Source organism: Corvus moneduloides, chromosome 4 (assembly GCF_009650955.1).
Source record: "Corvus moneduloides isolate bCorMon1 chromosome 4, bCorMon1.pri, whole genome shotgun sequence".
Lineage (NCBI taxonomy): Eukaryota > Metazoa > Chordata > Aves > Passeriformes > Corvidae > Corvus > Corvus moneduloides.
The window spans coordinates 22,452,724-22,477,408 of record NC_045479.1 but is presented as its reverse complement, the minus strand read 5'-3'; the positions used below and the strand labels follow the sequence as shown (position 1 = coordinate 22,477,408).

The 24,685-nt window shown below is 50.3% G+C and overlaps 1 protein-coding gene across 3 annotated transcripts; it reads right to left on the bottom strand.

Annotated features, from left to right (window-relative positions):
• Nucleotides 1-3,068: 3,068 nt before the first annotated feature.
• TOM1 (target of myb1 membrane trafficking protein) lies at nt 3,069-24,095 on the bottom strand. Of its 3 annotated transcripts, none has more exons than XM_032106218.1 (16): nt 23,978-24,095; nt 16,549-16,633; nt 14,712-14,790; nt 14,395-14,544; nt 14,148-14,282; nt 13,756-13,902; nt 12,665-12,781; nt 12,087-12,220; nt 11,397-11,430; nt 10,759-10,867; nt 9,638-9,758; nt 7,165-7,240; nt 6,716-6,778; nt 4,961-5,020; nt 4,579-4,615; nt 3,069-4,471 (listed from the first exon to the last, which is right to left on the bottom strand). In XM_032106218.1, exons 1-16 carry the CDS (start codon nt 24,027-24,029, stop codon nt 4,323-4,325), a joined length of 1,548 nt encoding a protein of 515 aa, XP_031962109.1. In that variant the 5' UTR covers nt 24,030-24,095; the 3' UTR covers nt 3,069-4,322. The 3 variants fall into 3 exon arrangements, with proteins under 3 accessions (XP_031962109.1, XP_031962111.1, XP_031962110.1); XM_032106220.1 differs by lacking the exon at nt 23,978-24,095 and adding an exon at nt 17,611-17,766; XM_032106219.1 differs by lacking the exon at nt 6,716-6,778.
• Nucleotides 24,096-24,685: the final 590 nt, after the last annotated feature.

The window sequence follows — 24,685 nt, the reverse complement described above, 5'->3', positions numbered from 1 at the left end:
AACTGATCTGGTATTTAAGCTTTTTTTTTTGGGTCAAGCAGCTAAAAATACCACTGAAGTGCCTTGCAGCAACTTTTCTAAACACAGATTCTCCTACCACTCTGTGCTGGTGAAAGAGACCCCCTTAAAACCACAGGAAAGCTGTGTCCTTGCCTCATCCTGCTGCGAGATTTGCTTCATGCCTGATCCACGCTTTGCTGCCGAGATTGGCTAGGAAAACAAGTGCCTGGATACAGGCACATGTAGCTTTCCTGTGCTGGGAGGGAATTCCTGATCCCCCCGAGAAAATCCCTGCTGCATCCCCCCTCTCCCTGGCAGCCTCCCTGCCGGGACTGAGCCCCCAGCCTCACTGTTGCACAGTGTAGCACCCCTGCATACCCCGTCCAAGGACTCCTGGCAAGGGCCAACGTCCAGCCCTGCAGGAAGGCTGCTGGAGACAGCACTGCAGCAAACTTGTACTCATGGAGAGCCATCCTGTCAATGACCATCTCTGTTCCCTTGATCCTAAGCACTGGGGCAGGCACTTTTCTTCTCATTTGTTTATACATTTTCCTATCCTTCCTCCCTCTTTTTTTTTTTTTTTTTTTTTCTTTTGGCCTCTTCATCTCTTCTTGTGCTTCCGTTTGTTTATGCCACCTACACAGATAAAAATGAGTTACCTACAGAAACGTTGTCCTTCCTCACAACCCACCTCTCTGCTGCCCACTGGGTTTCCACCATACCCTTCCCAGCATCTTCATCCACTCTTAGCAGCACCAACAGTAATCTGAAGGAAAGGGGAAGTGGCTTTATTCTCATTTTGTGAAGGGAGGGAGAATTTGGTTATTCAAAATAAGCTTTGAGGAAGTTTTGACATGGCAAAGCAATATGAAAGTCCTGTGGAATGGAGAACAGCCCTCCCAGTGTACTGGCTTTGGACATTTCTGTGCTGACTTTGTGAGACAATACTGTGGGAAGTCAAGACATATTTTTGTTACCTCCCTTTAGAAAAATTCATGTACTATTTGGAGGTTAGTGGTTGGTAAAAGAGAAACATGTAATTTTTTGCCTCTATGAATGTGATGCTGGCACGCCAAGTATCACGCTACCCAGACATCACGGAAATTCTCATTAACTTTTAGCATATATTTCGTTTTTAGAGATGTGGAGCAACTCTGACCCAGTACAAGGAAGTTATGTCTTTCTTCATCTGGCATAGCAACAGCTGTTCTGGGTCATGCAAAATATCTGTCCAGGTCAAGATCCTGTTCCCAGTGTGGCTATTAATGGATGCTTAGGCAGATTACAAGCACCCCTTCCCGTCCTCCGTGCAGTCACAACACGTGGATGCATGTTCTGGAGTGGTAGTTGTGCGAGTCTGCACAGGGCTGATGGTTGCAGTGAAATACTAGAATAAGGAAAAACTTTGTTTTGTTTCTGTCCCCCGGGGCGGCAGAGCCTGCTAAGCAGGTCACTGCCAAGGGAGGGGCTGTCTCTGCAATGGGGAAGCCCGAGCTGGGTGTGCGAGGGACCACAGCCATCTGGTGGTCAGAGCGAGCAGGCAGCGCTGTTCTTTCTTCAACAACGTCAGAAAACTTTTAAAAAGGGAAAAGGGAAAGGCATTTAAAATAATTCCTTGCAGTGCTTTTTTTTTTTTTTTTTTTTTTTTTTTTGCAATCATGAAGCAGTTTTTGCCAATGCAAAGTGCCCAACCTCTATTTGAAATGATCTCTTGCAGAACTAGCAGGTTTTTTTTCCCTTCGCTTCTGAAAAGAAACCTTGCAAAATTATTCAAGCTATTATTGGTATAATCTATAACAGCACGACAGTACTAATTTGGAGTCTTTCCATGCCTTCATCCCCATTCTTCATATTTTCAGTTACTTGAAAAAGAGATACATTTTCCCTGTCAGATAAATCTCAGTGAAAAGCACTGTGGGGAGGGGACAGGCTCACCCCGGGGGCCGCAAGCAGCACTCTGAATTTTCACCTGTTGGCCATCGATTCAAACTGACCTCACTTGGCAGACACCAAAAACCCTTTCCATCTGTTTGCCCCTTGACGAAAATAGCAGCAACTCATTTCTCCTGCACTCAAGTCTTCCTTGGGGACAGTTCCCTCTTAGATTTGCCAGGTCCTGTGCCAGCTGTCTGGGGAATTAAAAACAAGGTGAGGGTGAAGACGGGGGCTTTATCCTGAGGTGGACTCAGGGCATCCCAGAGGCAGTAAGGAGGAGTTTGAACTCCCCATACTCAGGATATCCATTCAGGGATGTCTTCATCTCTCCTTTTGGGAAAGTTGCAGGCAGTGCTCCGAGGTAGCTGGAGGCACTGAGAGCTTTCAGTGCCAGCTGAGGCATGAACCAGTGTTAAAGCATCACCAGTGTGAACAGCCTGGTACCCTGCAGAAACACTGACTGGGCACCAGAAGCCCTTCCTTCCCAGCTGAGCCAGGCAGCCTGAGGCCAGGCACTGGCTAGAGGGCTTGGGCCTTGCTTGCTCTGGAAGCCCTTCCAGCCTCACAGTTACAAAACTAGCCTGTATTCCATCATGAGCCAGCTCTTGCTTCCTCTCCTGCACGTGCTCCAGCAGGGGAACCTCAGCCACTTGGCCCTTTTGCCTTTCTTCGGATGACATTTTCAAATCTACTTAACCTCCTTTTAAGAATCCTTCCCACAGCTCCCACTCAGCTGGACACTGGAGAGGTAGCATAGGGACAACTGAGGATGTCCTGTGGATACCAGAGGGCCCTTTAGTAGCAACTGTATTTCTTGCATGTCTTTATAAGTGACTTACAGACTGCAAGGTGGGTATTCAGATCTGGCCACAAGGCAGAGAGAGAAAGGAGAGGGGGTAGCTTGCCTTCTTGCTGTTTTGAGATGGGCTGTAATCACCTCCCCACAAGACTGTGGTAAAAAGCAGGGAGCACCTCCCTTGACTCCCAGCACCCTCAGCCCCCATGCTGTTCTCCTCTCAGCACCAGTGCCCTTGCCTTTTCATGGAGAGCAAATGTGGCTGCATGGTTTCATCCCTCTTCTCCCCACAGCATCCTCCCCTCCCCACACCAGCACTGACAGCACACACCGTATCTTCAAGGGAGACTCAAGTCTTTGCTCCTTTAATGTGCAGTAAAAAAAGACAACTCTCCCACGCTCAACAAGAAATCCCACGAGCAGAAGCCCTGAGCTTGGCACCCTTCTCCCTGGCTTTCATTTACAACTGGGCAGCGTGTGCAGTTTGCTCAGGAGGGTTTTTCTCCCCATGTGCAGAGGAGCTTCTGGCTGCTGCAGGGCTGCTTTGCTGGCATGAAATGACTGATGTCTCGCTTCCCCTCTGTGCTCATCAGCTGAACAAGCTTCTACAGCAACAGCACGTTCCCACATGCTGATGGAAGGGCCTCCTGCTTTAAGGGGACGCAGTTCTGTGACCCCAGTGCACACAGCCACCCTGAGGGAGTCTGTAGCATTGGCCTGGCTCAGAGAGACTTCCCACACCACGGCACAATGTGGTGGAAGGCATCAGTGGAAGTGAGAGAGGGAGGTAGGATCACATTGGGAGAAAAATATGATAATGGAGAATTAAATTAACTGCAAATAGTTTGCTGAAGGCACATCCTACCCCGTGGGAGACAGTCCCTTCAGCCTGGGGTACCACTTGCAGTCCTGGGTGCTGCCAAGGGCTTGGATGACTGGCTGTCATGCAATGGAAACATCTGAGCTGTGGGTAGGATTCTGAATAAACTGATAGGGAAAGGAAGGCGGGGAAGAGGAAGAGAAGGGGTTGAGTGGGAAGGTGTTGCATACCACAAGCACTTGTGAAAGAGAGATTAGAGCAACAGGGTTCCTCTACCGTTAGTGTTCCTCCTTGGCCACCAGTAATGTTTCACATCCCCGTGCTTTCCAGTCTAACACTGGCAGGCAGAGGGCTGGAGATACATTCTAGGAGAGGGGTGAGGAAAGAGGCAGGCAGGAATGATTTCAGCAGCAGACTGCAGCCTCTCCTGTTTCTTGGCCAAGATCTCTAACTACCTCATTGGAGACTAGGATGAAGGAGCTTCTTCCGGAGCTTCTGCTTTGTCCACACTGTACCATAAAAAGCCCACTGAACTCCCACATTCTCTAGCAGCTTTGAACCCCCCCCTTCAGAAGTCTATTGTATGATATCCCTAAACACAACAAAGATTATCTGAAGTCTGAAAGCAGCTTAAAAATAAAAATAACTCAAAGGTGAAACAGGAAGAGAATGGAGGAAGGGGACAGAGTCCTTCCTGTGCTGGCCCCTGGTTGGAGGCAAGCAAAACAGCACACACAGCCTCTTGCTCCACAGCACACCGGTCCATAGCATTCACAAGGCAAACATAGCATCATCTTCCTTTGCTTGCTTCCGATGATGGCTGGCAGCAGGAGGGGACACGGACGTCCCTGCCGAGGAGCTGGACAAAGTGGGGAGGCGGTCCGCAACTTTCGCTCGCTCTTCCAGAAATTTGTCAAACTCTGAGGGCAAGAGAAGAGCAGAGCATTAGCAAGGAGGGGGGTTTGTGGAAGAGCTAAGGTGCTGCCAGGAACAGTTAAAGAAGAGGGTTGGCTGGCACCAACCTTACCTTCACTGGTGACACCTTTTGCATCCTCTGATTCGCCCTAAAGAAGAAGGAGAAAGGCATGGTTAGAAGGAAGATAGGTAAAGGCATCTCACAGATGTGATTCTTTGCACATGGAGAGACAGGATAGTGCTGCCCCCACTTCCACAGTACAGACACGTTAGAGGGACCCTGAGCCTCAGTTCATTAGCTATGTCTCCCAGAAGGCTGATTGTACTGTTGTGGTATCCCAAAGCCTGTGTCCTTGCCTTTTCCTTTCGTGATCCCTCCCAGCAGCCTGCGCCACACATTCAGCAATGCCAGCACTGTTACACACTGCCTGAAATCCAGCCCACAGACAACTCCAGCAGGACTGCTGGCTCCAGGAAAGCAGCCCCTCACTTACCACGTCAGTGGAGAGCCACTTTTCTATGTCTTCCATGAAATTGGCTTGAGGAACTGGTACCTGGGGCAGAAAAAAAGGGGTGATGAGGCCAAGAAAATAGAGGATGTTCCAGTAAATCCACTATGCAAAATGAAAGCCCAACTCACAAGCTCACCCTCTCGCTCCACTGTTCTGTCAGCTCAGGCCCATCCAAATCCAGCCAGTGCCACTGCAAAGCTCTCCCAGCTACCGGTGCCATTGCTTACCTGCTTCCTCTGCCCCATCCATGCCCAGACACGCAGTTTCTAGGATACATGCCATTAAAAGCATCTGTGGTTTGGTGGTTGGCTTTGGGGTATTAGGACTGGACCAGACTTTGCTTTTTGGTGAGGACCCACTAGGTGAATATTGGCTGCTTGTGTTAGGCAGCCAGAGAACAAGAGACATGCATTTTTCTACACCTCCTCCCTTCTACAAACCAGTGACAGTCTGATGTCAAAATCTGAAATGCTGAAGATATTAGAGGTGCCAGGTCTGGCAGCACAATAAAGGGGAAAGACACCTGCCAAGAACTGATTCCCTGGTAGGATCATGGACCACAGCAGGATTTGACATCACACTTTCAAACTACTGAAACAGACCCATCAAAGAGAAAGTCATCTACAGTTAAATTTTACTTCCAGTAGGGATGAGGCTAGCTCAGAAGAATTCATGTCCCTGATCAATTTAAACAGAAAAGAGACATATTCCTAGTGGACAGAGATAACCTTGACAGAAACAAAATCAGATTCAAAACCCCAGATCCTTTTTTCCAGTCATGAGCTCCTGAACAAAGCTGAGCAAGAAGCAGCCCTTGCTAGAGGCTCCCCAAGCAGAAGCATGAGACAGTATTTGTGGGAACTTATTTATTAGTTTTCTAATATATATAGCTCCCTTGCCCTCAGGAAAACACTGAGACCAAGAAAAAGAGCAACGCCTTTGTACCAAAGACAGGCAGATTTTCCCAAACCAGGGAGCAAGCGCAGATAGTTATCACAGCTGGCAGATGGATGAATGGGAACAGAAGAGGATGTGTGAGATTAGGGAAGTTTCAAAGCAAACTGGCTTTGCCTACACAGAGAGGATCTCTCTGGGGTAGAAGTGCATTCAAGCCAACTGTACAGCATGTGGGGAAACTTCCTAGAGCAGACATCAGTCTGGGCAGTGCCCATTACAGGAAGACAGGCTAACAAGCTTCAGACCCAGGAGCTGTCAAAGCCTCTGTGTGCCTGTGGGAATGCAATTGCAGGAATTCCTGCTGCCAAAAGACCAAATTCAACCTCCTGAAAGCTCAGTCACTAGCTATAGGAAGAGGCCTTCAACAGGGTAAAGTCGGAACGCGTTTTCCTTCAAATGAGGCACTTCATGCTAAGGAGGAGAGACTGCAAGGACAATGAATGGCAGCAGCTGCCCTCAGCAGCTGCCCTATTGCCTCTGCTTCAGACACCCATCCCAAAACAGGCCATCCTCTAGCTCAGAGTGGCACATGCTCTCTTGGCCTCAGAGCTCTTAGGATTTTTTCCTGCACAAATGTTTACTTGAGGAAGGACTGACACACTGCCTGTTTCCTTCCCAAACCTGGTCTCCACTACTGGCCCAGCCCAGGGCTGCTTAATTTCAGTTAGCAGTATCTGCTGATGTCTGCTGTGCATCCTCATGTGCTGTGCCAGTGACACTTCTGTGCCAGAGCCCCAGCCTCCTTCCTCCCTGCTGGTGCTCCACGACCTCAGATCTCACCATTCCTTGACGCATCATCCACTTTGTCAGCTGGGCTCCATCACTAGAGGCACCAGACTCCCCCTGAATGAGAGAGAGTCTGCATTGCAGTGTGAGGGAGAGGGGAGGCAGTGGGTTTGGGGTGGGGGAAAGAATATACTAGTACTGGTGGCCTACTTCTCTGATTGCTGAGAGAAGGCAACTGGACTTGGAAATTTGCTGAAGAGGAATAAAACATACATTTCCAGGTGGAAATTTCCCTGGGGAAGGACATCCTTCAGGCAACCCCAGACCTTCCATAGCTCCTCACCTCAGGGCTTTAAAGAATGAGGTATGTAGCCCAGCTAGGAAATGCAGGTTGGTGGAGAGTGGGAGTTACTTGACTTTTTCCAGATAGCACACTTACTGCCTTGGTGAGCCAGGAGGTTGCTCCCATTCCTGGTGATGTACTAAAAGCTGTGGCCACTTACCGCTCCTGTGTTCTGCTGCCGGGCATCCAGGGCACCAGCGAGGCCTTTGGTGGCTTGGGGGTCTTCATACTTTACCCTGGAAGCAAAAAGTGAGACAAAACACAGGCTGATGAGAGGCCTGAGAATGAAGAGCAGGAAAACTCCTAAACATAATATTCAGTTCTTCTGACTGCACAACTTTTCATGCCTCATCTTTCTGCTCCCAAGAGCATCTAGAAAGGTGTGCAAAGCCCTTATTAAAGGCATAGCCCACCACAAAACAGACTAATCTACTCACTGGAACAGCATTGTGGGATCCAACAGGACAGCCCTGGCACACTGACAGAAGAATGACAAGGACTCATATGAAAACTAAGACACAGACTTACAGCTAGGTGCATTAACCACAACACTTACCTTCTTTGGGGTGGACTATAAAGAGAGAAAACTAACACAGACTGACCAGAATATTACAGACATTTCAGAAAGGATTTGAGCAACAAGCCCCTACATACTCATCTATCTTCATAGACACAAACAGCTCAGAAACATCTCTTTAACTAATACCACTTGAGAAATGATGGTGGCAGAGGCTCACTGGCCTATTCTATATAGGTGGGACTGGATGATCAGAAGAGCCTCATGTTGCTTCCAGGCCTCCAAACGCACCATTCCACACGCAGACACGTCTCACCCATAATTTCCCTCATCCCATTCCTGTGCCCCCTCTAGACTGCTACTACACGTGACAATGCCACACGTCACCATTTGATCCATGCTGAGTGGGGAAAGCTGTCCATGCTAGGAAAATGAAGCCTTTCACAGAAACTCTCCACAAGTTTCCTCTCCAGCTGCTCCCAGGCCCCTTTCCACAGATCCAGCAGAACATCAAGTGGAGCTGGTTTTGTTGGAGGCCAGGGGCTTGGGCCACCGCCGCTCAAACTTCTCAAAGAAGTGCTCATCAGTGAAGGGGCCGCTGTGGACAATGGCATCCAGGATGAAGTACAGCGCTGCTATCATGCCACTGATGAGGAAGAATGGCAGGAAAGGCTTGAAGTGCCTCAAGCACTGCTTCACCGAGACACACATAAAGCATGGGGGGTCAGGAACAAACTCCAGAGGCTCTGCCAGCACGTCCTGTTCGGGAGCTGCAGGGCAATGAGTCTGTCCAAGTGCAGGGAGACACTGAGAGCAGACACTCGTGAGTGAAATGTGAAGCCTGAGCCACCAGAGGTTACCTGGCAGGAGTGCAAGTGCAGGCAGATGAAGGGCAGTGAGGAATAAATAGAAGATGCCTTGTTACTTGTGCAGAGATCATAAACCTCAGCCTGTTAAGGACTGCGCTACAGCAGAGAGGATACAATTCCACCTCTGTGCACATCTCCAGCACTGAGCACATACCAATGGCTCCAGTTTCAGCCCCAGATTGGGTGCTGTTGAGACAACTGTTTTTGTGCTGGACTGTCTCTGTCCTCAGGCAGCACAACCCACAGTAAAAGCGGTGGGGAAACCCAGGGACAAAACACATGAAGTCATGTGTAGGCCATGGGTTTCCCCACCATGTTTACCAGAAGCAGTCTGAGGCAGAGGAATGGAAGGAGATGTAGTTAAGAGACCTTAACTTGACATGTGTAAGAGACCTTAACTTGCTACTGGCCAGCTGCAGAACAAGGCACTCCAGTGGCTGCAGGAATGCAGGAGCACAGGTCTTGGAGGGCTGGAGGCAGTGATGTGCCCTTGGTCTCTACTGCTTGGTACTCAATGGAGAGCAGTGAATGGCACTGACAGGCAAAGCAGTGTGAGATCAGCCACAGTCTCTAAACCCAGGGGATCTGGTCAGCACAGCTCTTGTCAGCTCCTCCAGAACAAGGGTTCGGGAATCCACTCTGCAGTGGAGAAGACCTCTTCAGTTCATCCAGTTCTATGGAGACCCAACTCTTAGTGCTTTACACCAGGAGGTCTCAAACACACCATGGACGAAGAAACATCAGTCCCACTTGCCAACGGGGAAGCTGAGGCACAGAAGAGTGCCCTCTTGCAAGGCACAACTGACTGCACTCTTCCTGCACTCCAGCTCAATACTCTGTCTGTTAGGCTGAATCAGTACTCAGCAATTCCCAAATTCAACATTACCCCTGTCAGGGCACATGAGTTAAGAGGCAGACAAGAAGACTGAGACAGTCCCACTCCACACCTTCATCCCCAGACACTGAATCTTCCAGAACATGTGGCACTGCAATGCTCACATGCTCACTAATTCCTTCTCCCCATACCCAGGACGACACTGTGAAGGGGAGATGTTGGCAGCAGGAAAAAGGACTGGGAGCACAGAGCTCATCCTACAAACACTGTGCATGTGAAGAGTGCATTTCTGTTGCATCCTCCTGTCTCCCAGGAAGTGCTGCTGGTTGGGGTCATGGCCCCATTTACCCTGAGCCCTCATCCTTTGCAAGAAGGCAGGACAGGACAGGACAGAGGGAGCTGCTCCACTCACCCTCTGCGCTGCTCAGCCAGCGAGCTGCCACGGGTCAGGGCAAACATGTCAAAGTCTTCTTCCAGCTTGCCAGAAGTGTCGAGGGAGTGCAGCCCTGCACTTACACTGCTTGAGCCTAGGTCTGTGGGAGAGAGAGCAGGGTCAGCAGGCAGCACAGAGCAGCAAACGGAGGACTGTAGGCTTGGAGAGTGCTGGATGGGAAGCTATCATCAGAATGGGCTAAACTGCTCTAGGTCCACTCCTCCATCCCGCTCCTCAGCTGCAGCACAGTCTGTTCATGTGGGCAGTGTCGTGGGTGAAGTAACAGAAGCAGTTTCTTTGCCTACTCAGTAGATACTTTTGGCTCAGTTTCAGACAGCAGCAGCATCAATTTACTGATGCTGAAGGCTAGATGTTCCTGACCATCTTAGACAACTCTGGAGGGAATTGCTCCATAACCTGTGGAAGAAAATAACCTGTGCTTCTGGGCAAATGCCTCTGAGACAGATGAGTGGATTTTGTGACTCAGGCATCATCTGAAAAAAAGGTGACTTGAAAAATATCTTAGCTGGCTTGTCTGTAAAAACAGTCTTGTGCCAATTTTCTGCACCTGCATCCAGGCAGTGCTATGTAGGCCGTTGGTATATCTTGAAGAACCCCCAGGATCCCTCAGGCTTCTTGAGTAAACAGCCTGTCAAATCCTGGGTCCTGAGCCCAAGATGCTCATGGCTGCCTTTGCAGCATAGCTTCAGCTGCTCTGCTTCTCCCAGACCTCAGTGGTCAGCCTGACACCACACAGCAAGAGAGGTAAGCAGGCAATGCTGCCAGGCATTGCAGAGAGAGCAACTTTATTCCCGATCCTTCTGGAAGGCAAGGTCCTTAGCCACACACTAATGCTGAGGTCCTTCTTAAGTCATGGCCACCTCCTGCACAATGTGAGGTGAGAACACCAAGACATATGCTTGAGTGCCCTGGGGCATATACAAGCTTCTTCATGAGTTTATTAGTTGAAAACACAGGGCATTTCTCTAGGTTACTCTATGAATCTGACTAAATAATTTTGGGAGATGATTCAAGGGCAGGAAAGGATTTTCAAAGCAGTACAGGAGAAAGACTGAGGGGAAAACCACATGGCAACATACTCATTCCAGCCAGCTGAGAGGAAAGGTTGCTGGTGACTTCAGGCTGTTTCAGTGCTGAAGGAGTACTGGGTGCCAGGTCAATCAAGCTGTTCTCTGCCTCATTTGGTGCCTTTGTAGGAAGAAAAAAGAAGATGGTGGAGAGTTTCTGAAGCTTGGACACCCTGACCCTACAATCCTAGCTCATTGATACTGGAGAGGAAAGCCCTTCTGCACTCATTAAAAGGTATCAGCTATGAAGAGGGAGAAGAGGGACAGTGACCAGAGAACTGGCTGGGAATAGTGTCCCAGGGCAGGATATGCCGTGGTAGCCAGCCTCCCAGCTCTGCTGGATGTCAATAAGTAGGGTAGATGCTGGTTCAGAGGACAGGGTAGTGCTCAGAGAAGGTTTATATGGGAATTGGAATCTCACTAATAAACATAACTGCTGCTCTGCTCTTGCTCATTGGGCAGGGCAGGAGAGGCTTGCAGTGGGAACTGGGGTGTCCCACACACCAGGTGGTCTGGTGCAGCCTGGCTGGGACAGCAAAGCCCACCATTTCTAAGTGGGGCAGACTGAACCTCCCTCCAAGTCAGCAGGGCACTGCTGGACCTGCAGGATGTAAACCAAGCTGCACAGAGGGGCAGTTGCTCCGAGTTACCTTAACAGGCTGTCCTGTCCGAAGTCGCTCAAACCTGCAAGAAAGATGACAGGATGCATTTCAGTCGTGTGGGCTCATTCACTCACAGCCCAGGAGATTTCTTATAAGACTTGGCACAGTCTGCCGTTTCCTACCCACAAGGAAAGGGGAATCATGGCTCAGGGCCCAATTTCCCCTCAAGACACCCCAACAAGACCCAGAGAGTTGATGTCTCCTGAGAGGTGGTGTGAGAATGCTTCTTAGGATCCTCCAGAGTTACTCCTAACCAACAGCTCTCCATACAGTTCATCTGGGGATGAACTCCCCAGACTTCAATCTAGCAAAGAGATGTGTTTGTTGAAATAGAAGGAAAAAAAAAAAAAGGAGTGCTGATCCCACCTGGGCAATTTCTTTCTGTCCCCATCTGCCTCAGAGCCAGAAAACCAGCTCTTTCCATGCAGTTGCCTCCTTCTTCTGGGTTATGCCACAGGCACATCTTTATATCCCGTCAGGAACTTACACAGCAGTTTTGAAGGGACAGGAATTAGTCAGCAAAAACTGAGAACAGGCTTTGTTCTCAAGGATGGATGATACAGACTGATATGTCTCGAGTATTATACTCATGGGCAGATCAAAAGGGTGGGCTAGGCAGCCTTCAAGGGCAGTGAACTCTTGAGGGAGAGCAGGGAAGAGAAGGGAGGAGAGAGGTACCTTTCATGGCGTAGAAACACGTTATTGAGGTTGTCATTGATGAGGAGCAGCTCCTCGGTGAGTTGCTCGTGGAGGACACGGGGAATCAGCTCCAGGACTCGCTGCTGCATGGCTCTGCATGTCCGATTCAGCTCCTGTTCAAAGCAGGGCAATTTACCACAAAGGTCACGCTTATGGCTGAGCACTCACAAATCTAGAAGTCTGTCTGGAACACAGACCCCAGAGGCTACTATCAGGGATCTATCAGGAACTGTTGATGAGCAACAAATACTGGTGTGAGAGGTAAATTGAGTCTGAGCTTTACATGGAATAATTGTATGCTTTTAGTGTAACACATCACCCAGAAAGAAAGGCCCTTGGCAACTACAAATTCCCATGTGAGATGATTCCAGCCTCGGTAGTGCAATTTCCATCCACCATTGAAACTCTACCTTCCCTGTGTGTCCCTTATCCCTTCACTCCCTGATAAAGCCCCACACTAAACTGTCCAGTCCTTCCTCTGGCATGCATCGGGCCTCAGTCCATCCAGTCATTGTGCTTCATGTGCCAGCCCTCCACCCCTGCCGTGTGTTCCTTACTTGCAGCAGCTCCAGGTCAGAAGGCTCAGCCTGGGATGGCACCAGCTCCGTCAACATCTCCGACATAACCTTTGTGTTCCCATTCACCACTTCCAGTTCTCTGCGCAGCTTCCCCATCTGCAAAAGCAAAGCAAAGTGACAGCTCCACCAGGGAAGGTGGGGGACGCAGCTGAGGTAGCTCTGAATGGCAGGGAATGGCACCACATATGTAAGCATGTTCACAGAGCTGGAGGAACAGCCACTGGGGAGTTTGTTTGTCACCATTCATTTTAGCTCTCAGGAGCTCCCAACAGGAAACACCTTCATTACTTACCATCAAATTCATTTGCTGGTAACAGATGCCAGGCCCTCACCTGGGATCTTTGGCCACTAGCCTTTGATTTTTAATAGCCAGCACAGGCTGCTGTTATGATTCAAATCTCTCCTCAGCTAACAGCCCCCGTGTGGTAGCCATTTAAATAGTTTAATTTCCAAAGTGGTGTACGAGAGGGGAAAAAAATTAATTCCCATTCAACAGGAGAGCCTCAGCTCAGTGTGCAGTTGAAGCTTTATTCGTCTGGTTTACAAGCTGCTAATGACCCTCTTTAGAACAGTTTCTACTCTCTGTTCTGCAAGGGAATGCAAAATACCGACAGCTGGAGGTTTGGTGCTGAACATGGTATCATATGAAGTCAGGGTGAGGAAGGAGAAAAGAGGATGGGGAAACAAGTGAGGAAGCCCTAGCCTTTGGAAACCACATAGCCAGACAGGGTTGATTCATATAAAGTAAGCAGTGAGGCAAGATAAACAAAGATGATAAAGAGGCATCATGTCTCAGCTCCCCACTTCCCTATAGCCAGGAGAACTTTCCTCTACCTGCAAGCAGCCCTGTCTTAGGAAAACATAACCACTCTATGGTTGCGGTATCCCAGTTCATCACTGTGACCACAATGGAGCTCTGGGGAGCTCTCGAAGAACTGTGCTTTAGATGAACAACTCCTTGAAGACAGAGGCCGGGGCAGGACCAGGACTGCAGTCCCAGAACAGTGTTTGTGAAATAGCCTCAAACACAGGCAGAGTCAGCAACATCCTGGGATTTGTGTCCAGCTCACCTGCTCTGGTGTGGGCGTGATGGGCGCGTCGCTGGATGTCCCTCTCCCAGGGGGCAGGGTGACAGGGTGGAGGATGGACTCCATCTGCTGAGGGGAGTTGACTGTGGGTGAGTTCTGTCCAGATTGAGAGTTGGAGCTATACACAGTCTGCAGACAAAAGTGGGGAAGGTGACAGAGAGAAGGAGATGTTAGACACTCACACTTGACAGGGCAGTGCAACTAGAGGAAAAATATTGATGGCAACTCCCCATCTGCTTTCAACAGCTCTTGGCTGTCCTGGAGCTTCTCACCACCCAAAAACCCTCTAAATGCAAGACAGAGTTCCTGAAATCCCCTCATTGCTCCAGAATGGCAGCTGCCCAACATTCTTCTCTTCAGCAATACTCCCATACCCTCTGTGGTGTGTGGATGGGTGACAGCATGTCCAGATCAGTCATGGGGAACTCCAGGCCCTTCCTTCTCAGGTCTTCATAGACAGCAACGACACCAGTCAAGTCCGGAGAGCTGCGGAAGGCATCTGCCCAGGACTGGGGAGAAGGAGACAGTACAGCCCATCACCACATACAACAACTTTCTGTACAGACACCCAAACACACACACTCTCTGGATGGGTGCAGATGCTCACACTTCTTGACTCACCTGGATGAGGGTCAGCACCTTGTCGTGCACTATGGCAGGTGGATTGTTCTTTGGCAGGATCGTTCTCACCAGGACACCTTCTACAAAGTCCTGGCTGGACACAAGGATGTGGAAGCGATGGCCGCAGTTCTTGACGCAGGTCTCCAGGACCTTCAAAGGCAATGAAGCATTAGCTGTAGCCTTCTCTGCCCACATGTTAGACTTGTTGGCTTTAGGTGCATGTGTCTGTTCAGCATGTGTGCTAAAAAGTACTTGTGTTCAGCACTCAGCTTTACAGCAGGGTATCACAGAGCAGAGAAAGAGCCCTGACCACTCACCGTCAAAGCCAGCATAACTTCATGGAAGTTCTTATTCCCTACAATTCTCTTTTTAATGGCTCGGAAGGCATCTTTGGGCCTGAAGGAGAAATAAGATGAAGGAAGATCATCAGAAGGTTGAGGCAAAGAAAAACAGCCACTGGTTTTGGATGCCTCACACTCAACAGGTATCCCTCACCATGTTTTCAGGATGGCTTGAAGCAGTGACTGGTAAAGCAGCGTCTGCTTGTAGTTCTGCAAGAGGAGTGGGGTTGGCTGATCATAGAACCATTTAGGTTGGAAAAGACCTTCTAAGGTCATCAAGTCCAACCATAAACCTAACACTGCAAAGTCCAGCACTAAACCATGTCCCCGAGTGCTGTTACTGAAGTTGGAGGCCTCTGCGCTGACATCTGAAACAGCTCAAGATGTTTAGGACACAAGAGAGAACAGAGGAAAAACAATGCTAGAAACACACTTGCTGGGGATAGAGCAAAATCCCATGGCAGAGAGACTGAAGAGGAGGAGATCACAGAAAAGCTTGGCATGGGTTAGAAACAGGAAGGAGAAGCAAGCTGTGGCAATTCCTGTGTTGCTCAAAGAGGAGATGTTTAACATTTCCCTGGAGACAAGGAGGCTCAAAAGCCGCAGGGGAGATGCAGTGGCAAAATCTTGCCTATATTGCAGGTGGGTATGAGAGCAACAGCATAGCAGGGCCTCATTAACCATTCTCAGAGGGGAGAAACACCATGGTCTCAGACAACTGTGGTCTTAAGAGGGCACAAATGAACCAACATGCTTTAGCAGAGCACAGGAAGAGAAGCTGAGCTAGAAGAGCAGCAGTGCCGGAGGAGAAAAGTGGGGTGGAGACACTGAGGCAGTGAGGAGGGCAGGAGTGTATTGGGCTATGGGGCAGCATGGTGTCAGTGGATGGGCATTAGCAGGGCAATGGGAGAGCCTGTCAAGCTGTGTTATCAGGTGTCCAAATCTGAAACAAGTGGCCACAGCTCAGGCCTGAGAACTGTGAACAGCAACAGGTGTCTTTGCACCATGGGGATAGTGGAAAAGGAGCGGTGGCAGATCTGTAAGTAGAGATGTTTGACTTGTTTCCATACAACTGTGAAGCTGAAAACTGGGCTTGCTAATCCTCTGTCAACATCACTGTGGGATAGGACAGCAGGAGTGAGACCTACGTGTTTTATTCCATGTAGCACCTTCCTTTTTACATGCTGCTCTTGACATCTCCACTGTGAGAAGGAGCATTCTCCCCTGAATTCACTGGCAAATCCCCAGCTCCAGAGTTAACAAGTCTGGCAGATTGATGATTGATCTCCCTGCAGGGAGAGGGAGACAAGAGCTCCCCCCACCCACTTTGTGTGTGTTTGAGTGACTGTACATGAAAATACCAGAGAAGAAACCTAAGAAAGACTGGCACAGTGAGAGGACTGAATAGCAGCCTGAGATTTTCCCCTCCTCAGTCACCAGCCTTTAGATTTTTACATTCCCAGAGGAGAGAAAGAGAAGGGTAGGAAGAGAGAATAAATCAAAGTAGAAGAAATGCAAATATGCCTTTTGGAGTTGGGAGGCAGCCTGGCTTGAACAGAGGGTTGTCTGGGGACCCTGAAGGCCTGTTTCAATGGCTCCTAGCACTCACCAAGATTATAGACAAGCATCTAATATGTGCTCTGACAGCTTTGCTATGTCTCTAGGTCTCCTAGCAGAGCCTTGTCTCAGGGATTGTTGGGAAGCACAGCTTATTACCTCCACCAGTGCATGTTACCACTGCAGCCTAGGGATGTGGTGTTACAGGCAGTGCAGGGACCTGCCGCTGGATATGGACCCTTGCCAGCTGCCTTACCCTTCTTCAGTCTCGTTAATGATGTCACAGATCTCCATGTTGAGAGCCCAGTCCTCACTCCGCAGGGACCCATCGGTAGCTCTCTCTGGAAAACAGAAACCAAGACAGGGTAAAGAGCAGCCCTGGCACTCTTAAGTTAACCTCTCACAAGACCCCAGACCCCAGCCTGTTTCTCCCTGGCTGCCACTACAACATGCAAGGAAGCTAATCCATATGCAAATTCCAGGTCACCAAGTGCTCCCCACTAGGTGTCACCACGGCAGAGGACATGGCTGGGATGGTGGGTGACCATGGCACCCGACAATACCGACGCACAAACACTCTGTGTGATCTCAGGTGTTCTGCACACGAAACGAAGGGGCTCAGCATGACTTCAGCTCCAGAGCTGGGGAAAAGGGGGCTTATTTGCTTTGTTACTGCAAGGCCAGAAACTGTGAGTTCGGCCCACTCACGCTGATATGGATCTAATGCCAGTAGCACCAATTATTGATTTGTACCACATAAGGAAACAAAAGAATCAACTCCACTTTCTTCTGTACACCAGCTCTATAAAAATAAACAAGCAAACATAGAAAACTATAAGCAGAGCTTTCTCTTGTTCAACATTTACACCTCTCCCCTGAACTTCTGGCCTTTAGGGAGTGTGGGCAGAAGCAAACTGCAGGCTGAAGTTGAAGCAATATTGTTTCAGCTTTGATTGTGTCCCCTTTAATTAGGAATTCCTCAGTCAGCCTTGATGTTATTTATTCAAGGCAGAGATTTGGGAAATGAGCAGCTATTACTGGGAGCACCAGTGTCTCCACCCTGTAATCATCCATGTCTCAGTCCTAGCCATGCCACCGACTGATGCCTTCAGGGACACCACCAGTAGCTGGGGGAAAGAGAACTGCCAGCGGGGCCAGCAGGACCCAGGCACTCCCGAGACCACAGGGAAACACAGAGACACAGCAAATGGCAAGCAAAGGACAAAACCCATCATTTCCAGCTCTCTCATCCTACAAAACACTTGACTTAGCACTGGGGCAAGAGAATTAAAACTGGCCAGACCAGTTTAGCACTTACCAGGTGCTCTTCAGGAGAGCTCAGTCCCAGCGAGGTACTTATAGAAGTGCCTGCATTTTCAAAACTGCTGTCCCTGCAAAATCTGGGGCTGTCCCTTGCTGCTGTGGGTCCTCTACCACTTTTGAGAGGTCCTTCCTCTGCAGAGCTGCCTTTTTCTGCCTTTGACCGAGCAGTTAATGATCCCTGTGTGGGAATGAAATTAAATGCCCATTCACATAGTAAGGGGATAAGGCCATAACACAGGAACATGATTTTTTAATTCCTGCCTGGGTAAGCACATCCATCATGACCTGTTAAGGGTCAGGAACAGAACTATTCACACCACTGTGCAATGGAGCCTCTTATACACGTGTCCCTCCCACAGATTGCACACCACAGTGTGAGGCTATCTGCATCTTATCACAATCCAGCCACCACCTTTTCTGTTGGCTACAGAATGTATTGATTACACAGTGATTAGGCTGATGACATTGTGGCCACAGCCAGATGAAAGAGGGCAGACAAGGGAAGGAGAGTGGCAGAATGTTCTTGATACTCTTCCACTTTTCTGAAGGTCTGGCTATTATTGGAATAACCTTAAAGCTCCTTGATTCAGGTAAACTTTTGTCACTTTGAGTATTAACTTTACATAGGGATTCTGATCTTGGGCGATCCAAGCTTCCTCAGTAAGGCATAGGAGGAAGCATTGCACTGGGTGCTGTGGTGGAGAATACAACCAGGGCAGTGGGCATGTCTGGTGCACCAGTCAATGGGGAAAACTGTGGTAACACATGAGGGAAAATGTTTTCCATTGGGGCTCCTTTGAGATCAGTACTCAGTACAATGTCAGAGCTCCAGGTTTCCTCCTTCCCTGGGACACCAGCCTTGCTGGCAGGCAGGTTGCAGGTCAGGTCAGTGTGATGGGTTTGGCTCATGTGGTTACAAAGCCACCCCTCACTTGCGCTCTCCCCTGGGATCCCTTGCTCATGACACATGATGGTTTGAACAAGCCAGAAATTTCCCTGCACTGTTTACTGCCACTGGCAATGAAATCACAGAAATCCATTACACAGGGGTTGCTCTGCTGAAAGGGAAGTTTACATCCACTCTTCTCACTGCACATGGAAGGAAAAACCCACAACTCAGGAACAGGGCTGAGCTTGCTTGGAAACTGAGCTACAGAAGAAACACAGGACAAAATAAAGCCTGCTTTTAACCATCAATCCTTGCTGTTCAGATCTCCCCAACCTTCCTTTGCATTGTACACAAACATGAATTGAATCTGCAAACACCCTTCCTTCGCTTCCCAGTGTTTGGTGGCATGCTGTAACCTGCTCTCCACCACCCTTTCCCTCCAAATGCACCAATCCTGCCAAGGTCAAGCAGTGGGTTTGCTTTTCAGAGAGGAATGCAAATAAACCATGTGTGCTCCTTCACCTGGCTGGCCACTTAGGGGAAAACTGGGCTTCCTCAGAAGTGACACATCCTGCCCCGCTGCTACCCCACAAGACAGTGGTCATCCTGCTACTTCACTCCAGTTCATACACTCATCAAGGGACAGCTGTAGTAAAGCAGAAAATCTGTCATAAACTCAACACAGGCTCACAAAATACAAAGCTGGAAGAGTAGTATTAGAGCATATGGAAAACAGGAGTGTGACCCTGAGGCAATTTCAAGGACAAAACGCTTGAATTTACCCAGTACAAATTAAGGCCTGGCCTAGCTGGCATTGGGAGAGCTGGAGTTAATGCCCTTCTAATCATCCTTGCCCTCTTCCAAGCTGTAAGGGACTGTCCAAGCCTAGTAAGATACGGAGTTTTCTCTGAAATCCTGAACTTTACCCTTTTGTAAAGCCTGCAGAAGGGGAGGAAACAAAGTCTAATTCATTAGTCACATGAAGGATCAGAGTGGCTGGCCCCATTTCATGAGCTGTAATTAGCACATGAGCTGTCTGCTCCGCATGAAATCTGAGCCCGGGATGGCTGGGGACAGCGACAAGTCCCTAAAAAGAGCGAGCACAGGAGGCAGGGCACTGCCACACACCCAGCACTCTGCCTGGTGGGACTCATCAGGCAGCATCTACTTCTGTGTGTTACCAGCTGAGCCTGACCTGCAGCAGAGAATTCCCCTGGCAGAGGTTACTGTGAGCCTGCGAGTGCTGTCCCCCTCCAAGCCCCAAACCAACTGGCCGCTGAATGTACAGGAGGCCCTTACGGGGCCGCTCCAAAGCCACATTGTTTTGGCAGCCAGTCCGGCTCCCCGGGTGTGACAGCACTGGGGTTTGTCTGATTCCAGTCTGCTGCCTCACAAATTCCTCGGGTCGACCCAGAACTGTGGAGGACTGTGGTACGGGTTGAACCAGAGCATCAGCTCTTTTCCTGCATGGCATTTGATGTGCTCCTGCTGACTGCAGCTAGGTGATAAAAGTTATTTGGAACCGTCAGATGATGAAGAACTCCGAGCTTGGCATAACTGGCGCAAAGGAGCTGTACATTGCTTTGTGCTATGAGTACATTTCACAACTTTGCTTCTTTTCAAGGTTACTGTCTCTGCCCTGGTGGCAGGGGAGAGCACACTGTGGGGCTGGGGATCCCACTCAGCTGTCCCTGCAGCAGCACACCAGCACTGCAGCCAGTATTGTGGGGAAGTACAGGAGCCAGGGACAGAAGGTACTGTGCAGGCTCCTGTCCCCTTTGCTCCCCATTCCAGACCTGGAGTACCCATAACCAGCCAGATGCTTCTCAGAAACCCTTTGCTCGTGATATGCTCTGCCCCTCCTCCAAGCGAAGCCTTCAAACGGTGTTCCCTGCAGTGCTTCTTGCTGGCTCTAAGTTCCTCAGCAAAGCATCAAGCACTTTCTCACTCATTTCAACAGGCGTTTGAGGGCACCAGCAGTTTGTTGCATGAGCCAGCTTAGGTTCAGCAGAAAGCAATTCAAGAGTCCCTTCTCCCAACTTCAGTTCACAAACTCACAGGCCCAAATCAGCATCCTGAACAAGCCTCATGCTTTTACTTCCCTTGAGGGAACTTCAGCACCAGCTCTTTCAGGACTTCACCATTTAGATGTATCCTTCCCCCAAAGCCTGAGAGGACAATGTGCTTTCTAGAGAGACCAGAGATACAGCTCCAAACCTAATTCCAGGATGGTGATGGACACAGACTTTGCTGACATAGTGGTGTGGGTATTTGTGTCTCTGAACTCCTGCCCCTTTCCTGTGAATCAACTCAAATTCTCAGGGATCAAGTGGCTCTTCAACTGCTGCCTTTGCCCCTTTTCCTCCAGACAGAGCAGGCACAGAAGACAAGGCAATGCCTTTTTGAGAAGCACAACCTCACAGGGACCCACAGAGCCCACAGAGGGGTGCAGGAACACCTGCGAGGTGGGATCCAAAAGGTTGTGGGGATTTTTTTGACATATTGTCTTGCATCTGCCTCTCTTCCTCACCCAGGAGCCTTTCCTACTTGCTCCCTCTTTACAGTCTTAACTTTTCCCAGTCCTCGTGCTTAAAATAACCCCCATCCATAAAAAAATCTGTGTCATCTCTGTGCTACACCGTTACTTCTATGCCTTGCCTGCCCTCACTCACTGAAATAACCTGCCTCTGTCCATTTTGGTATTGCTATAATTACTAGTTATTTTAGACTTCCAGGGTGAGGAGAGAGCATTGGTGGTTTCCTGTCCATCCTCTCACTAAGAGAGAATTCACCTCCTTGAAATTAGATTTTCCATTTTGAAAATGGAAAAAAGCTTCTCTTAGCTCCTAGATGGAGGCACAGTGGATTTCCCTTTTGAGGGGAGAATCTGAACTATGGTGCTTTATCACTCTTTGGAAATTTTCCCACTGGATTTTAAAAAAACCCACCACACAACAGAAACAAAAACTAAAAAACTCAAACAAGCAAGTCTGTATTCCTCTTACTTGGGAAGAGACATCACAGGAAGAGACATCATCCTGTGCAAAAACCAGACAGAGGCAACTTTTGTGACTAAATCTCAGAACTGTGAGTAAGAAACTAGGAAACCTACTCCTCTGCAACTGACTCATTCTGTGACAGATCACTGAGATTATCTGGGCATTGCTTTCCTAATCAGAAAAATAAATGGGTCTTACTAGATTAACATTAATGAAGGAATTTGAGAATGTTGCTAGAGTATGCCACAGAGGATTTATTTTTTTTCTTCCTTAGCCTTCATCTAAAGCTATTTTAGACTTCATAAGCTCTATCAAGCATACATGACTTTGCCCAAATAATTTACAAGGACGCAGCATTATCTTTCTGCAGACAGCCCAGAGCAGCAGTGCTGTGCAGGTTTGGTGATCAGGCTCATGGGTTGGACACGCAGCTGCCACGGACCTACCAAACGAGTTTGGGTAAGTCATGTTTGCATCCCAAATTAAGCAGGGAAGATAGCATTTATCCATGTCCCCAGGATGTTGATAGGCAATGTTCAAAAGGAGAAAATATTCATATTTTCAGTCACCAGCCCTTTCAAGTCCTCCACAGAGTTCCTTTCTCACACGCTGTAATTCCTCCATTCCTTTGGACTCCCATAACCCAAATCAACCCCATTCACTAAGATCTCCCTACTATCACACCTCTGCTACTGAGGCTTCTCAACCCCTCTCTGACAACACTTTTGAAATAACTTTTCTTTTTCCTCTTCTTTGCTGTTGGTTTGTTAATTGGGAATCCCTTGCTTAATTGAAGCAAAGCCTGGTTACAATCTGGTTACTCTACTGACTAGAAAAATCTGTGAGGCAACCTTCAGATTGCCTCTACCCAAACGCAAGGGCATATCTGATACACTCACTGAGGGAACACAGAGCATTCATTCAGGAAAGGACAGGAGATGGCTTCTCCTGGAATGTGTGACCAAACATGTGATGTTCTTCTGGGGGTATGTTAAAGATCATCTGGAGGATTTTGATAACAGGAAGTATTTCCTGATGATCCTTCCCCCACCTGGCTGTAATGCATCTCACCTATCTGTCCCAACACCAGAGTGGCACAACACAGTGCCCCTGACACACTTTGGGACAGTGTTAGGATAGCCTCTACAATCATTATAATAAAAGCATTACTTAAAGCAGCTACTTGCTCCCTTCCCACGGCACACACAGCCACTTGCTCACTCATGCAAGCACATCAAAAAGACTGAATGTGGGACCACATGTTCACAGCAAAGAGCAAAGGTCTGACAAGTGACGAACAGCAAAAGTGACCAAGTACATAAACTTACAAGTGGAGAGTTTAAATGGGCATCAACCTTCAAGCACAACTTGAAGGCCCTTAGGCAACACAACATGGGAACAGAGTCTTCATTCTAAGCATTTTAAAGACTGCATCACTGTCTGACACCAGCACGGCTGTTGACGGTCTTGTTCTCTCTAACTGCGGCATCTCTGCTCCACTTTCTCCGACCACATCCTTCTCCCATGTTCCCTGAGCAGCCCTGAGCACAGGGTCTGTGGGACACCATGTGCCTGTGGGCCTGCCAGGTCACAGAGGGGGTGCTGTGTTCATTGTCAAAGCTGGTGCTCCATGCCGTGAACCAGCTCCTGCTGCAGGACCCAGTGCATGGCCCTGCCAAGCACCGCTTGTCCCACAGCTCAATGCAGGGAGGCTCGGGGCACACAAACACCCCCAGCTGCCCAGCGCATGAGTCCTTTGGGTAAGGGACACGGGTCCGAAAGGGTGAGCCGCGTGCCCCAAAGCCAGCCCAGCCTGCACCCGCTGTCTCCGCAGCCCCGCTGTCCCCGCAGCCCCTGCCACCCCCGTCCCACAGCCCGGCTGTCTCCACAGCCCCGCTGTCCCCGCTGTCCCCGCAGCCCCTGCCCTCCCCGTCCCACAGCCCCGCTGTCCCCGCTGTCCCCGCAGCCCCTGCCCTCCCCGTCCCACAGCCCCGCCGTCCCGCGGCCGCCCCTCGCGCCACCGGGGGACACGAGCCCCGCTCCCGCCCGGCCGCGATAGGCTGCCCTGGCTGGAGCCCAGCCAATCAGCAGCTCCCCGAAGAGGCGCGGGCGGGAATGGCCCCGAGCCAATCACGGTGCTCTGCGGTGCCGGGGGGCGTGGCGCGGACCACCGGCCTGCGGCCCCTTTAAGAGAGCAAACTTCACCTCGCCACCCCGAGACCCCCTCGCGCCCCGATTGGCTGGCGGGGCCCCCGACGGAGCCGCCTCGGGCTGCGCGCTCACTATTGGCCAGCGGCACCTGTCAGTCAGAGCGGAACGCTCTTGTGATTGGTTAGCGCGCTGCTGGTCCCGCCGCGGAGGCGGGGGCCGGCGCTTCCCCACGGAAGGGTCCGGCGGACGCCCCCGGGGGCGCGGGGCCGGACGGGCGAGAGGGGGCGCGGGGAGGGTCGGGGGGGCGCGGGTGCGGCTCTCACCGATGCGCTGCCCCACGGGGGAGCTGAAGGGGTTCCCCAGCAGAAAGTCCATCGCCGCCGCCGCCGCGCCGCGATCAGCTGACGCCGCCGCCGCCGCCGCTCACGTGACCCGTGCGCCGGCCGGGGCGGGCCCCGCCGGGCCCCGCTGTGACGCCACCGGCCGCCGCCCGGACCGGCCCCGCCGTGCCACGGGCTGAGTGAGGTGCGGAGCGGCCGCGGAGGGGCGGTGGCTGCCGGCGGATCCCTGGTCCTGCTGAGCCTGCTGGCCCTTACCCCCCGGCCGCAGGAACCGAGGGGCTCCCGCTGCCGAGACCCTCCGCCGCTTTCTGCAGCCACGCCGAACTCGCGAGCCTGAGCGGTGCCCAAATCCTGGAAAGCCTGTGGCGATGGGTTTTTAGTTTTCCATAGCCCGGTGTGGGAGCGTACTCATAGGAGTTAGGAAGAAATTCTTCATTGTGAGGGTGGTGAAGCACTGGGACAGGTTGCCGAGAGTTGTGGATGCCCCATCCTTGGAAGTCTTTCAGGCCAGGTTGGATGGGACTTTGAGCAAACTTTTCTTGTGGAAGGTGTCCCTGTCTGTGGCAGAGGTGTTGGAACTAAATGATCTTTAAGGTCCCTTCCAACCCAAACCATCCTATGACTCTGCACAGAGTGGTTGGTAAAAGCACATTCTGAGATGTGCTCCCGGCCTAAGCAACTGCCCTGCCC

Coding starts and splice junctions, on each gene's coding strand:
- TOM1 (XM_032106218.1), bottom strand. CDS start 24,029: ATGGACTTTCTGCTGGGGAACCCCTTCAGCTCCCCCGTGGGGCAGCGC. Junction 16,634..23,977: donor CCCCGTGGGGCAGCGCATCG/GTGAGAGCCGCA, acceptor TCTGTTTTCCAG/AGAGAGCTACCGATGGGTCC. Junction 13,903..14,147: donor CCATCCACACACCACAGAGG/GTATGGGAGTAT, acceptor TTTTGTCTGCAG/ACTGTGTATAGCTCCAACTC.